The following is a 17,174-nucleotide window of genomic DNA, read 5'->3' as shown; positions in this document are numbered from 1 at the left end:
AAGAACTCAAGCAGTTAGACACCAATAACTCAAATAACCCAATTAAAAATGAGGTACAGGTCTACACAGAAATCCCAACAAAGGAATCCTGAATGGCTGGGAAGCACTTAAAGAAATGTTCAAAGTCCTCACTCATCAGGGAAATGTAAATCAAAACAACTCTGAGATTCCTTCTTACATCCATCAGAACAGCTAAGATCAAAATCTCAACTGATAATACATGTTGCAATGATGTATAGCACAAGAAACACCCAATGGAAATTGCTGGTGGGAGTGCATATTTTTACAACCACTTTGGAAACCAATTTGGTTGTTTTTAAGAAAAATGGGAATAGTTCTCACTCAAGACCCAGGTGTAACACTCCTGGGAATATACCCAAAATATGCTCCAACATTCCACAAAAGCAATTGCTCAACTATTTTCATACCATCTTTATTCATAACCCACAAAAACAGAAAACAACCTAGATGTCCCTCAACTGAAGAGTGGATAAAGAAAATGTGGTACATCCTCACAATGGAATACTTACTAATCAGAGATTAAATGAAAAGACATCATGAATTTTGCAGGAGAATGGATGGATCTTGAGAATAACATTATGAGTGATGTAACCAAATTCCAAAAGACATGCCTGGTATATATTCAGTAATATGTGGGTATTAGCCATAAAATACAAGATGTACATGCTATACTCCACAGACTCAAAGAACCTTAACAGGAAGGAGGACACAAGCAAGGACACTTGAGCCTCATTTGGAAGGGGGAAATGGAAAAGCCATGGAAGACAGATAATGGAAGGAACTGGGTGAGAAAGCAGATCAGAGGGCATGAGGGACGTCAGTTGTGGAGCAAGTGTGATATCAAGATGGTCATATGAATGAATGGAAATCTGTATCTGACAGGGGCAGGGACAGGAAGTGGACATCTCCAAAAAGATGTGGAGAACAAAGATATGGAAGACACAAAAGAATTGGGGTATCCTTAACAATATCTCACAGCATTGGCGATATGGAGCCCTGGGAGATTACGTCTGTGGTTGGGCAAGAACACCAGAGGAGTCATATCAACACTGACCCACCACAAAACTTTAGACCCCAAAATTATCCTATCTATAGGAATACCGGAATGCAGGGATGGGGAATGAAGCAGAGACTGAGGGAATAGCCAGCCAATAACAGAACCAACTTGATATCCATCCCATAAGCAAGCATAAATCCCTGGCACTATAAATGATACACTCTTTTGTTTGGAACAGGAATCTGGCATGTATTTCCTCTGAGAGGTTCCACCTAGCAACTGACTTAGATTGAGACACCCACATCTACTGTAGATGGAGCTTAGGGACACTTATAGAAGATCAGGAGAAAAGATTGAAGCCCCAATGGGGGTGGGAAATCCACAAGAAAACCAATAGAGTCAACTTAACCTGGACCATTGGGTCTCTCAGAGACTGCAATGCCTAACAAAGAATGTACATGGGTTGAGCATAGGGCTTGCCACACATATATAACAAATGTGTAGCTTGGTCTTCATGTAAGTCACAAACAACTTGAGTGGCTGCTATCCCAAAAATTGTTCCTTATATGTGGGACATGCTCTTCTATCTGGACTGCCTCTTTGGCCTCAGTGGGAAAGGAATCCCTTAACCTCACAGAGAGTTCAATTGCCAGGGTGGGGTGATTCCCAAGGGGTACTCCCTTAATGGAGAAGAAGCAGGTGTGGGAGAAGGATTGGGACAGGGGATAACTGAAAAAGGAGCAGTGTGTCACATGTAAAATGAATATGTAAAAAATAAAAACAAACTCTAGTGGCATTTGGACTGCAAGTTTTTCAACACATTGATTATTCTCTTATCTGAACTGATTTGTACCAAAAGAGTAATTATAGGATAGGCTTTCATCAAAAACTTTTGAACAGTCAGGATGACTGGGTTGTACATCCATAGCAGGAGTGAGGTGAATGAGATGATGAAGTCCACCCAGTACATGACCACAAAGAAAACTACCAGCAGCAAGATGGTCTGGGTGGCCTTTTTCTCAGGGGATGTTCTCGGGTTTCTGTTGCTATGAAGATGCTTTCATTGCCTCTGATGTCTATGCAAAATATTCACCATGTATGCACTTGTGGACAGCATGACTGCTACAAGAAACACACCTCTGGAGGTTGACAATGTAAAAATTAATCCCCTAATAATGTAGTTCATGGGGAAGAGCGAGCAGGATTTAGTGACATTCATCTGTTTGGTCTCACTCACATTGGTAAAACCACCAACATAGAACAGCATGTAACTACTGACAGATAAATTGAAACACCAAATATAGAATAAAGCATTGATCATGTATTTTTTTAGTTGATGTTTAAATTTTGCCAGCAAAGAGGTACTGGGACTGACTGATAGTGACAGCCTGGAACACACTCAGGAGGCAGGTGACAGAGATAGAGAGGCCTCTCATCACTCGACTTGTATAAAATGTTGCCTTACATTTGATGTCATTCTTAATGTTTAGTGACTCAAATATGTCTGCAATTCCAATATTTCCTCCAGTGAGAAACATCAATATGTGAACAAAGGTCAATTGAGAGGAGATCAGGTCCATGGGTTTAGGTCTTTGACCTAGAATTATGAAAATATAGAAAAGAAGAAGAAACATATTGGCTAGGACTCCAAGTCCGGCTTGGAAATAAAGAACATTCTCTAATGAGGACATAAATGCACAGTATACTCATCTTAAGAGCATAGTAGAAGTGTAGTTCATAGACCTGAAAAAAACAGAAAAGTGAAACTTGTGATTAATTGAGTGGGGGGTCCATATGATCATTCTATTTTCTCTACTAATTCTTCATTAATCAGTCTCTTCAACTTCTGCTATTTCAGACTGTACATCATCACCGACATTATTACATACGATCTATGAACAAAATATTATAGATAAGTGCCTTTATTTTCATATCTATACAGAATGAACACTTTTTGTCTCATGCAACTGAGTCTAATGCCTTAGAAATCCTATCTCAATTTCAGTAGTTTCATCCCTAGTTAACACTTAAAATTGTAGTAATAAGTACAGGATATTTATAACATTCATGTAGCTGAACAAAATGTATGTTGGTATTGGAAAAATATTAGGCAATTCTGCCTCATATTCTGTAATTTTACTATGCTCTTTTGCATCTGTGCATGTTTTAACTCATAATTCTGATAGAATCACAGTGATAAATCATGGTTATCTCACTATTTTAACCATGAAAAGGTATATTTCATTTAATTTTTTCAACATTTTTTCCTCCATGAAATTTTACATTCTCAGAGTTTAGAATTGAAGACACAGATATATTGGGAGAACATCAGTGTACTTTTAATATAGTTATAAATGGTGTTAGCAACAAAGCTAAGAGTCCAGGTGTCAGACAACCGGGCAGCAACTCTGGCTCTGCTCCGGGGCAACCTGGCCCGGGTACAGCTCGGCCTGCACTTAGTTCTGGCCCTGTGTCCAGGCGCCAGAACGGCAGCTCCAGCTCAGGGCCTGAGCAGTCAGTCAGTGGAATCAGAAAACCGGCCAGCAATTCACATCCCTCTGGACGAACACTCAATGGTACAAGTGGCCCTGGGCGACCTGCAAGCAGCTCTAATGGCCCCGGGCGTCCCATCAGTGGATCTGCTGGTTCTGGAAGACCTGTGGGCAGTTCTGGAGGCCCTGGGCAGCCTATAAACAGTCCACATGACCTTCGACGACCAATGAACAATCTAGGCCTTCCTGGGCGGTCAGTCAGTGGCCCTGGGAGACCCATAAGTGGTTCCATTCCAGCTGGACGAACTGCCAGTTCAGGCCCTGGAAGACCAGTGAGCAGCTTAGGACCTGGACGAACAGTTAGTAACTCTGGTGTCCCCACAAAGCCCAAATGCACTGTTGTCTCAGAGACAATTTCTTCGAAGAATATTATTAGTCGGTCAAGCAATGGACAGATGAATGGAATGAAGACTCTCCCCTCTGGCTACAGATCTGCCCAAGGTCCTCAGAGGCTACCCTTCCCCACTGGCTACAAAAGGCCTCGAGAGTATGATGATGATGATGATGAATATGACTCGGAAATGGATGATTTCATCGAAGATGAAGGAGAACCTCAGGAAGAAATATCCAAGCACATTCGAGAGATCTTTGGCTATGACCGAAAGAAATACAAAGACGAAAGTGACTATGCCTTACGTTATATGGAGAGCAGTTGGAAGGAGCAGCAGAAGGAGGAAGCCAAGAGTTTAAGACTAGGTATGCAAGAGGACTTGGAGGAAATGAGGCGTGAAGAGGAGGCCAAGAAGCTGAAGCTACACTAGCTGCTGCTGCTGTGAATTTTGGGAGGGACACTGCTGCAAGGATTTCCTGCCTTCAGACTGAGCAAGCCTCTTAGCGGCTTAGATTCACCCATGGGCACGCAAGAGGAAGGAATACATGCTTTCGTTTGCAGGCTATCGTTTGAGTGTGCAGTGTTTTCAGATAGTCCAGGGTGGGACCTGTAATGCTGGCCGTGTGCTCTGCTGAAGTCAGCCATTCCCGGGGTCGGCGTGATCCTGATGAGCTATGCATGCTAGTGTGGGACCGCTCCCCAGTCAGCTGATCGCTGTTCCTTTGCTACTTCACAAGGAGACTGACTGACATGTGAGTAGGGTACCACCCAGATCGCAGTCTCACTTGTCCTTAGGAAGAGCCTGGCCCTTCTGTGAATGCTGCCAGCAATAAAGTGACCTGTCCTAGTCTATGTTTGAATTGAAAACCCAGGAAAGAGTAGGCTTTATAGATATTACGTGAGTCTCATCCTTGTGACTTTGACACACAAAATAGAATGAATTATATTGTATTTAGCTTATTTGTGAATTGGATGCTAAGCATTCTTAATTGGTATTAGGTAATAAAAATTTCTTAAGTTAAAATACCAGTTTTGCCGGAACAAGAATGTTCTTTTCCAGTTCTCCTTTCAAGCTTTCTGTTATGTTGATTTTGCCTGAAGTAGATGAGGGCCCTTACTATTATGGTGATTAGTTTTTTGTTTGTTTAATTCCTTTTTATATTAAAGAAAGATGGTTATTCAGATATTAGATTTGAAAGGTTAGTAGTTTAAAAATTAGCAAGCAACATGTATTTTGGCCCCTTCTGCTTTATTCTCCCAATTAAAATGCTGTTTGGGACCCTAAGGTGCCCCTGTACCTCTTGATGTTAATAACATTGCATTTGTAGCTTAAATTCCTTAGAAAATGTTAATGACCAAAAAGCCAAATATTTAGTGTATCAGGAATACCACCTCTCTTTGTCCGTATTGCACTTTTATTTCTAACTATGCACTGTGAAGAGATAATTTTCCCTGTTGTTGGTGTTTTACTGAGCTGTGTGGAACCTTAAGTTCTATCCTGCTTAAAGCCAGACCTACAGACTTGATGTCACTTCAGCCTAGAGTCCATCCAGGCTGATCTATGGTCTGGCTGGAAGGAAGCCATGTCTCGAGGACAGTCAGCAACAGAAAATGAAATACCACGCTAGAGACTGGAGTGTGGAGGGTTGGGAGTAGCCAGAATTTGGATTGTGGGACAATTCCACATGACTCTGGCTGTCTTAAACTGTTAAGCCATGATGGGTGGGAAGCTGGAGAGGCTGTCCTACAAAGTACTCTTTTCAACAGGTCCAGACTTTATGCATTTTGTCCATGATGTCTTCATTCTTTAAGCTTGAGTATTATGGGTAATCATGTTTCGCCTTCCTTTGTGGGACCATTTGACCCAGTCCTTAAAACAAACTCATTTTGAATTGAGTTTCAGACTTTGAGAAAGTGCAAGGATTTAATTTTAGAGGGTATAGAACACTATGACTCTCCATGTAGGTCTTTATACACTGGGAACAGAGTCTATTAACTTCCCTTTCCCTAGCCCACCGCTAATACAAAGGGAGTAAGATTCCACTTGATAAGTAGGTTTGAGCACTGTGTCATTGCTGTCACTTGTATGTTTCCCCTCCTCTGATTTTCCCTGAATAACCTTTTTTCATATCCATACTCTGGACTCTGTCATTGCAGTCAAAGTTACTAGCGGCTGAAAGTTTACTGTACTCAATGTCAGGGTGCAGCTGTTTGCACAGAAAGGAGCCTTTGTGCTAGATTAAAGTTTCAGAGCTCAGTAGATTGAGATTGTAATGTCTGTCATGTATGCATGCATTTCTGTAACAGACATGCATCAACTTTTACATAAGTACGCTTGTGTGACTCGTTGAGAAAACACAGGAAAGAAAGATTGTAAGTCCAAATCATGTCTTCCACTTTGCTCTTCTATATTTCTTGACCACTTAGAAAAAAGCTCACAAGCCTTTGAAGAAACAGCAGCAGGCTGTTATTTTTTTCAAGGTTTACAAATTAAGTGCTTGATTTTTTTTTTTTTGGTTCTTTTTTTCGGAGCTGGGGACCGAACCCAGGGCCTTGCGCTTCCTAGGCAAGCGCTCTACCACTGAGCTAAATCCCCAACCCCTAAGTGCTTGATTTTTAATGTATTCTCGCTACTGTTTTGATTTTCAGATCTTGATTCAATATTTGAAGATGTGCCTTTTATTGGGTAATGTTAATTCTCGAATGTAGTAATGTTGTACCACAATTGTAATGTTACATGATCATGGGTGTGGCATTCTCTGACAAATTATGTGACAAGAAAGTCATTTTCAGAGAACTCATGGCTCCGATTGCACAGTCCCCTTGCTAAAGCAAAGGGCACTCTCTTAAGGCTACTTCAGAACTGGTCTTTGTATTTTCTCTAAGTGATGGATGCGTCGTGTCCATTTAGAGGCAGGGTACCACGTGTCCCAGGCAGCCCTAGATATGTGCCATGAGAAAGTTCAAAGACTAACAAAGTCTACAGGAACTCAAAATTTCATTTTTGTAATGGTAACCCCCCAAGATTTTCTCCAAGAAATAAATTATTTTGTACTTTATAACTTAAAAGCAGCTATTAGTACATTTCTGAGATATAGCAGGAGACCAAAACATTTTTGGAAAAAGAATAAATATATAAAGAGAGACTGGTTGTTTTATTTTCAGTGTGCTGATTAGACTATTTATTGTGTGAGTGGATGAGATGAAATACATATTCAGGTGTTCAGTGTGTGATTAAGAGTGGAATATAGATTTCTTTGGCATTATTAAATCCATGATGTCTTCTACATAATGGACACATCAAATATGAAAGAAAAACAAACACTTTGGCATAGCTTAGCTTGTTTTCTGGTGCTGTTGACCTGCAGAAGAGTATACTTTTGCATATACAGGTGAATGTCTTGCAATTTATGTATACAAGAAATTGTAGGCATTAAAATATTTTGTTGATATTTAAAAAAAATAAATGGTGTTAGATGAATTCCAGTTCACCTTAAACTTTACCACATTAAAACCCCTAATGAACTCCAATTAAGGATTAAAGAACTAGGGGCTGAAGAGATGGCTCAGTGGTTAAGAGCACCGACTGCTCTTCCAGAGGTCCTGAGTTCAATTCCCAGCAACCAGATGGTGGCTCACAACCATCTGTAATGGGATCTGATGACCTCTTCTGGTGTGTCTGAAGACAGCTACAATGTACTCATATACATAAAATAAATAAATTTTTAAAAAAGCATTAAAGAACTACTCCGAGCTAAAGACAAGCACTATTTTACTTTCATTTGGGGAGGGAGGAAGAAAGTATATCACTAACAATATGATTTATTATGGCTTTGTCTAGCTTTCTACATTGTTACTTTACTTAACTATCGCCTAGCAGTATTTGTTTCCCCCACATTCACCTAAGAACTCATATATTTTTCCATTTGCTTATTTGATAAATTGTATCCTGCCACTTCTCTTCACCTTCTCCATTTCTTCTGTATGTACCTGCCTCCTCCCTAAAATGTAGTACTGCCTTTCCCATTTCCTTGATCAGATACTTGTATTCTGCTGTTCTGCTGCATATTGCACCCATACCCACCCCATCCTGAAAAGGAGACAGACTTGGTTTATGAATTAATGGTGATCTTTGCTTTCTGGTTTTTGAAGATTTGGTAATCTAAGGGACATACAAACATGACAGATGGCAAGTATCAATTTTATTTTAACCTTCAACACATTTAGTGAGTATGTGACTTTCAGGTGACAAGATACATGGTGTTGACTGATGTACTTACTGTCTACTGTCAGCAGCAAGAATATGTCTTCAGGAATCTCAGGAGATGAAGACCTTAGGTACTCAAGCTAGTTCCATGGAATCTTTATGAAATAGATAATGACAGCAGAAATAAACACTGATCACTTATTATTACAGTATTAATTTATAGCTATTACCTGATACTCTTAAATAACTTAAATGGGTGAATTTTTCTTTGGAAATTGAGTTTAGTCCAGGTGTAATGGTAAGCAAACAGATAATGACCAGAATATTACAACCTTACACTTACGAGTCAGTTCCCCTGAAATGGAGCAGCAGCAGCAGAGGTGTCACTGCAGAGACTTTGCGGAAGCAATCATACCCAGAGCTTCATTACAAGTTGCATGGCATAATTTTTGGAAAGATGAAAATGTTCAGTGGGAATTTTGTGTTTGTGAGTGGTGGGGAGGATGGCTGTGTGTGTGAAATTATTGGACAACTGAGACTAAGAATTGAGCAATGACATAGTGTGGGCCAGGGCTGCTAAGATGAATACCTTTTCATCAACTAAGTGAAAAACTGAGTTATATAAAATATTTTTGAAATAAAGTAAACTGTAAGAAAAATGGAGAATGTGTCCTCTGCTTCCAGGAGACTTGATTAAATCCATGAACCCTGCCTAGTATATCACTGAAGATATTTAATATAAATCTGAAAAGAAACTAAAACATCTGTAATGATTACAAACATAAAATCAAGAATTATCATTTGGTTGTTGTAGTATTGATACCTTGTGACCAGTGATGTAATGACATCAACTGGAAGTACTTTGTTCCATTTTTAAAATATCATCAATTTCATGATTCTACATTATTTGTTTTCCAGTTTAGTATTGTTATATTTTTATGTGGTGTATGTGTGTTTGTGTGTGTGTGTGTGTGTGTGTGTGTGTGTATGTGACTGTGTGTGTGTTGAAGAAAAAGAGATAACAACCTGTAGCTTAGATTGACTACAGTCAAACCCATGTTACTCCTGCCTTATCCTTGAATGTGCTAGAATCATAGGCCTGTGCCACCATATTTGCCCGAATTTTTTCATTTTAATCTCATATATACATTAGTAACTGATATCCCAGGACAATAAAAATAAACTTGTGATATTAATAACCTAAACTTAATTTATTTTGCATTCCTTTGGGAATGCATATTTCAATGAGCAATTATATTTGGTAATTATTGGAAGAAACCTTGGAGAACATGATGTTGAATAATTTTACACTGTTTGAGAATTGCAAATTTTTCTCACTACTAAAGCAGTTTACTCAATACTATATCAGGAGCAATGCTAAAAGTTTCAATTCAGAAAACCTAAAATATTAAAATGAATTTATTTTAATTGAAACACTCAAGTATCTACTGAAACATATCCAGTGTACCTGTTTGTAAAGACAATTTTACATGGATTTCATAAGTGAGGTGCGACTTCCAGATAGATACTTGTGAAACACACAGAAAAATATTATCTTTATTAGACATCTTTGCAATAGAATAAGCCAATGTCTCAATTTTTTAAAAAATGTATTAAATTATGTTAACAATGTCTTATAATTTCCTAGGCCATGAGTTGAAAAAGTCATAAGTATTCATACGTATATACAAATTACTGTGTCTAAAGCTCAGCGATTAGCTGCTTCTAAACTCAACTTACCTTCATCAGCTTTCTTCACCTGAGACAAAATAAATCAGGCTGGACACATAGAAGGCAGTCAATCCATATACTCTTATAAAGCCTGTCAGAAAACAAACCCAAACTGAGATTTTAAGACTTGAAATGTAGATAAAGAAAATATCCAATAAAAAAAGAAAAAAGAAAGTGAAAAAACAGTGATATATATTATATATTATATAGAATGTATATAGAATGGTGTGTGTGTGTGTGTGTGTGTGTGTGTGTGTGTGTGTGTGTGTCCTATATTGGCAGAGCTGAGCAGTTAAATCAGAGACCATGTATAACAATTTCATTGTTTGGCACTTCTGTGTTGCATGCCAGTAATCCCAGCATCTGGGAAGCAGAGGCAGGATAATCATGCCCACCTTGCCTCTGTGGGCAAAGACCTTCTGTCTTAAACACCAATCTGCAATATTTTGGCCATGTATACCACCATGTCATGACATTTGGTCTATTTGCTTTTTATCAATAGTACATATCATATAGAAATAATAAAAAAGAACTTCAAATATTTAAAAAGGTGTTTTACTCAAGTGTGTGTCTAAGGGTTAGATTTAGATATTGGAGAAATATAAATAATTCCCAACAAATAAAAGCCAGAACAAGGGAAATCCAGAAAATTGCAATATGCAAGAAAGTAAGAAAGTAATAAATAAATAGAAAGTAATAAATAAATAGAAAGTAATAAATAAATAGAAAGTAACAGAACACAATGCCTATAAACTACAAAGATTATAGAAAAGAAAAAATTTCAAGGAACCTGTAGAGGGCCGCAATACGTTCGCCACCACTAGATGGCGCTGTCTTCCACTGCGCCCCACGTGGTAGGTCAGGATAGACTCCGCCATTACAAGATGGCGCCAACCTTCTCCATGCCAGCCGGCCCCCCCTTTCAGGTAGTTAACTGTGAGCATGTGCAAGAGTGGTGCCTTCGTGCCAGGTCTTTGCCCACTCCGGGGCGTGCCTTATGAGATCATGGGTAACAACCAATCAGGTGTGGGTGCGCTGCACGAGGGTTTTATAGCTCCCCATGTTGGCGCGGCGTGGCTTTTCCTCTTCTAAGATTAATAAAGTGGTCTCAGTAAGGATTTCTAATGTCCGCGTGCTCCTTGCCGGCGAAAAGTCGCGCGCGGGACAGGAACCCATTAAATACAAAAGGAAATGGAAACAACAGGATAAGACAAGAGGAATAAGCAGACTTCATTCAGTATGGCCTGAATTTTCCCAATAAACCTCTCAGTAATAAAGAAAAGAAGTATCAAAGTAATAACCACACCAGTAGCAACACAAAATTATCAAACCTTATAAGATATGTTTGAAAGAAGCATCAACCATCAGAATGGCTGTTGGTTTTAACAGAAACCCTGTAAGAATAGCAAAGTTGTAAGAATTCTGAGAAATAGCAGGAGCTGTGTCTGGCCAAAGCATCAGTCGAGCCTCGTGAGGGTGGAATAAAGGCATTTAGACTTGGAATCAAAGAAACATTTCAAAAGCAACTTTCCCAGATGAACACACAGAATTCTTATGAGCAAGAAAGTAAAGTTCTGGAAAAACAGTTACCTGACCTAGAAACCCTGGTTAGAATCAGTACGCACAGAATGATGAGAACACGCAGTAATTTGGCTAGGTACAGGTCAGGAAATTTAATGTACACTGAGATTATTGTCCTAACTTCAGTGGATCTGAAACTGAGCCAGCAACACAAAACAAAAGATGCACTGAAAGTGGAGCGGTATTGATGCTGGGACTTCATAAGAGCATGGCAACAAACAGCCTAACAGCCCTGGCTTCTTCAAACAACATTCATGTTTACTGCAAAAGTAAGGCCTACCCATTTGATAAGCATCTCTTAGCATTTTTCAATTGACAAGAAGAAATACTGGGGACTGCTTACAGCCACAATTTTTCAACAAACACATTTCGTCAGTAGATACAATGTAATAAGTATCAGGAGTTACTGCATCAGATCAGAGCTCCCATGAAGATACCACAACACTTGCAAACAGTTGATGATGACAGATCTCCATATGGATGAAGAGATAATTATCTTTTGATAAGCCTCTATAATTTCAAAACTCTTAATATTAGAAAGTGAGTAATTTGTAAAAATTAGTAAAAAATCTACTCAAAACTTTTGTAATTTTGTGAGGCAGAATGGGAGAGACAAAAAACGATAGGAAAAAGAAATTACATAGAGAGGAATCCATAAAACATCTTAGAAAGCAACCTTCTGAAAATGTTCTTAATTAAATGTAAGAGAGGATATCAAGGTAATTTAACTTGATTGCTAATTGCTGTCTCTGGAATGAGTTAATCATGGTATTATATTTGTCAATAAGAAATAGTTATGGTAATATAAAGCCTAATTACGGAGACTAAAAGCCTAGAAAATTGGGGATAAACAAAAATTAGTTAGTATTTCTTGTATATTTCTAGCTTAAGTTTCATTGTATTAAACACATGCAGTCAGTTAACTGGATAAAGAAGTAAAATGAAAACATACAATGTACAAATGGAACTTAATACTATAAATTTACACTGACACACCAATACAAGTGTGTTCTTTGCTTTTACCCTATAAGGTATTTCCGTGGTTTGTAACAGGAATTGAAAACTATCATCGTTGGCAATTGGAATTCAGAGAGTAAACTCAGGAGAATCCTCTGTCGAATGTGCCCTCTAAATTATTGCATCTGGAGTGACATTTTGCCCCACATTCATTGTAAAATGATGGGTTTCATCATTTAACATATAATACACATTGGTGAACTTTACCCTTTAGCCTTTCCTGTCTGTCTCTATCATTCTGGTAGGCCCATGTCCTCTTTCCAATAGCCTCTTCTAGTTTTACATATATTCAGAGATCACATTAAGTGAAATCTTCTTTTATAAATGGTTACAACTGATACCTTCATGTCTACAAGCATCTGTTGAATGCTTATTATACAGTATGGCTCAAAGATTATACTCTAAGCAGAGACTTCTCTAATAATTTATTACAGAATAGCCTGCTTCTATCTACCACCTACTTACAGCTCTCACTATAATCAAAAGTAAAAGGAACACTCACCTGGCTTGGCCATTGACAAACATCAGGGTAGAAGGAGGCCCTGAGAAATAGTTATAAGGAAGAAATAGCATCAGCTCATATCCCTATAGTCCCAAACTTATAATGTCGTCTGGAGAAGGCAGTTTTGACCTTGAGTTTGTTACAAAGTGGTACTATCAAATAGAAAAGTGAACTTCCCTAATTCCAAGGGAATAGTAGAGTAGAAAACATCTGAGTTCTATGTTTCCCATGTGTGAGCTATTCTCTCCAGACCATATCTGTGTGGATTAACTGATCCCAGTACTTGGGAACACAACAAAAGTAACAATAATAATATCTAACTAAGAAGTATAAAACATTTTAGTTCCTCCAAGGTAACCTTCCTGCTTCCAAAACATTCATGGTCCCCTCCATACTTAATTGGCAATTGACAGTAGTTTCAGTGTCTCCCTAAAAATTGGCAGCACGTGATAAAAAATATTCCTTCCTCCAAACTCACTTAGGAAAAGTAATCTCTCTTAAATAGCATGCAGAAGTGAGGTTTGATAAGTGTTTTATCAGGAGAAACTGTGCTGTGTGGCCGTGATGTAACTCAGTGACAGAGTACATGCCTAGAAAGTTTTGTTCACGTAGCATACCATGAAAAAAGTCAAACCTTCAGAATACAGGCACAGATGAGGGAAAATAACCACAAGTCAATGGCAAACACAAGAGCTTCCATAAAATCATAAACTAAACCAGCCCAAAGACATACCCATGTGGGGTACCACATGAAGCACAGAGAAAACACGGAAAAGACAAGAGCAGAAACAACAGTTTCCATGCATCTTATAGTAAAAATACTATGTATGCAAAACAAGAAAAGCAGATTGAAAAAATCTAAGACAAAAACTGTCAGTTATAGGTAAATAAAACACATCAGCCAAAAAAAAAAAAAAGTGAACTTCCCTATTAGGAACTGGAATAGGAACTGCTGATTGCTCAAGGTAAACTTTCAAAAGCCAGAAGAGACTGCAGCAATGCATTGCAAGTCCACAATGACAGCCTATCTAAAGTAATATAACCACAAAATTACTGCCATGAGTGAAGGAAGATGAGCCTTTTGTTTTAGGATGAAATATTCTATAAATATCTGTTAAGTCCATTGGTTCATGACTTCTCTTAGTCTGTCTATGCCTCTGTTTAATTTCTGTTTCCATGATCTGTCCATTGATGAGAGTGGAGTGTTGAAATCTCCTTCTATTATTGTGTGAGGTGCAATGTGTGACTTGAGCTTTAGTAAGGTTTCTTTTATGTATGTAGGTGCCCTTGTATTTGAAGCATAGATATTTGTGATTGAGAGTTCATCTTGGTGGATTTTTCCTTTGATGAATATGAAGTGTCCTTCCTTATCTTTTTTAATGACTTTTGGTGGAAAGTTGATTTTATTTGATATTAGAATGGATGACTACTCCTGCTTTTTTCTTCAGACCATTTGCTTGCAAAGTTGTTTTCCAGCCTTTTACTCTGAGGGAGTTGAGTCCATTGATGTTGAGAGATATTAAGGAGTAATCATTGTTTCTTCCTGTTATTTTCATTGTTAGAGGTGGAATTATGCTTGTGAGTCTCTCTGCTTTTGGTTTTGTTGCAAGGAGATTACTTTCTTGCTTTTTCTAGGGTGTAGCTTCTGTCCTTGTGTTGGAGTTTTCCATCTATTATCCTTTGTAGGGCTGGATATGTAGAAGGATATTGGGAAAATTTGGTTTTATCATGGAATATCTTGGTTTCTTCATCTATGTTAATTGAGAGTTTTGCTGAATATAGTAGCCTGGGCAGGTATTTGTGTTCTCCTAGGGTCTGTAGGACCTCTAGCTTTCATAGTCTCTGGTGTAATTCTGATAGGTCTGCCTTTATATGTTACTTGACCTTTTCCCCTTACCTCTTTTAATATTCTTTCTTTGTTTTGTGCATTTGCTGTTTTGATGATTATGGGACGGGAGGACTTCCTTTTCTGGTCCAATCTACTTGGAGTTCTGTAGGTTTCTTGTATCTTTATGGGCATCTCTTTCTTTAGGTTAGGGAAATTTTCTTCTATAATTTTGTTTAAGATATTTACTGGCCCTTTAAATTGTGAGTCAACACTCCCTTCTATACCTATCTTACTTCTGTTTGATCTTCTCATTGTGTCCTGGATTTCCTGGATGTTTTGGGCTAGAGCTTTTTCCATTATACATTATCTTTGATGGCTGTGTCAATGTTTTCTATGATATCTTCTGCCCCGGAGATTCTCTCTTCTATCTCTTGTATTCTGTTGGAGATGCTTGCATGTATGACTCCTGATCTTTTTCCTAGGTTTTCTATCTACAGGGTTGTCTCCCTTTGTGCTTTCTTTATGGTTTCTATTTCCATTTTTAGATCCTGGATGGTTTTGTTCAATTCCTTCACCTGTTTGTGTTTTCCTGTAATTCTTTAAGGGATTTCTGTTCCTTTTTACCACTGTTGTCCTCTATTTCTTTTCTTTTTTTTTTATTAACTTGAGTATTTCTTATTTACATTTCGAGTGTTATTCCCTTTCCCAGTTTCCAGGCAAACATCCCCCTAATCCCTCCCCTACCCTTCTTTATGGCTGTTCCCCTCCCCATCCTCCCCCCATTGCCGCCCTCCCCCCAATAATCTAGTTCACTGGGGGTTCAGGCTTAGCAGGACCCAGGGCTTCCCCTTCCACTGGTGCTCTTACTAGGATATTCATTGCTTCCTATGAGGTCAGAGTCCAGGGTCAGTCCATGTATAGTCTTTAGGTAGTGGCTTAGTCCCTGGAAGCTCTGGTTGCTTGGCATTGTTGTTCATAAGGGGTCTCGAGCCCCTTCAAGCTCTTCCAGTTCTTTCTCTGATTCCTTCAATGGGGTCCTATTCTCAGTTCAGTGGCTTGCTGCTGGCATTCGCCTCTGTATTTGCTGTATTCTGGCTGTGTCTCTCAGGAGAGATCTACATCCGGTTCCTGTCAGCCTGCCCTTCTTTGCTTCATCCATCTTGTCTAATTGGGTGGCTGTATATGTATGGGCCACATGTGGGGCAGGCTCTGAATGGGTGTTCCTTCTGTGTCTGTTTTAATCTTTTCCTCTCTATTCCCTGCCAAGGGTATTCTTGTTCCCCTTTGAAAGAAGGAGTGAAGCATTCACATTTTGATCATCCATCTTGAGTTTCATTTGTTCTAGGCATTTAGGGTAATTCAAGCACTTGGGCTAATTCTTTAAGTGAGTTGTTTAAGCCCTTCTTTAAGTCTTATATCATTATCATAAAATGTGATTTTTAAATCCAAATCTTGTTTTTCCATTGTGTTTGGATAGCCAGTGGATATCCAGTGGTGGGAGAACTGAGGCTCTGATGATTCCAAGTAGTCTTGTTTTCTCTTGCATAGATTCCTGTGCTTGCCTCTCACCATCAGGACACATTCTCGCACAATCAATCCTTTCCCCCATCTGCCCACATTTTTTCCTCCTCCAACCCTGACATATCAAATCTCTATAAGGTTAGGCACATCCTCACCCTGTGAAGCCAGACAAGGCAGCCCAGCTAAATGAACATATCCCACATACAGGGAATATCTTTTGGGATAGACCCACGCAAGTTGTTTAAGACCCAAATGAAGACCAAACTCCTTATCTGCTATATATGTGTGGGGATGCCTGTGTCCAGCCCATGTATGTTCTTTGGTTGGTGGTTCAGTTCCTGAGAGCCCAACTATCCAGGTCAGTTGACACTTTTGGTCTACCCATGGAGTTCCTATCCACTTAGAAGCTAATATCCTTCCTTCTGTTTCTCCATAAGTGTCCCCAACCTCCATCTTCTGTTTGACTGCATCTGTCTGAGTCAGCTGCTAGGTGGAGCCACTCAGAGTACAGCCTTACTAGACTCCGGTCTCCAAGCGTAACAGACTATCATTAATACTATTAGATATTGATGCTTGCCAAAGGAATGGGTGTCGGGTTGGGTCAGTTATTCATTGGTCATTCTCTGTATCTCTGCTCCATCCCACTTCCCTGCACTTCTTGTACACAGAACAATTTTGGGATCAAAACTTTTGTGGGTTAGTTCATGTACCTATTGCTGCAGCAGGGTTCCTACATGGCTACAGGAGGTGACCTCTTCAAGTTCCTCAATACTCTGAGTCACAGCTAAGGACACCTGCCATGATTCTTTGGTGCCCCCCCCATCCGAGTTCTCTGTCTTTTTCTAGGGATGTTCGCTACCTCCCTACCCCAATCAATATTTCCACT

The 17,174-nt window shown here is 39.1% G+C and overlaps 1 protein-coding gene across 1 annotated transcript; it reads right to left on the bottom strand.

Annotated features, from left to right (window-relative positions):
• Positions 1 to 1,805: 1,805 nt before the first annotated feature.
• Positions 1,806 to 2,709, bottom strand: Vom1r70 (vomeronasal 1 receptor 70). The gene is given in 2 exon segments (NM_001009519.1): positions 1,806 to 2,386; positions 2,388 to 2,709. Coding segments are annotated over 2 exon segments (903 nt in total).
• Positions 2,710 to 17,174: the final 14,465 nt, after the last annotated feature.

Source organism: Rattus norvegicus, chromosome 4, assembly GCF_021556685.1.
Source record: "Rattus norvegicus strain SHRSP/BbbUtx chromosome 4, alternate assembly SHRSP_T2T, whole genome shotgun sequence".
Classification (NCBI taxonomy): Eukaryota; Metazoa; Chordata; class Mammalia; order Rodentia; family Muridae; genus Rattus; species Rattus norvegicus.
This window is presented reverse-complemented; position numbering and strand designations above follow the sequence as displayed.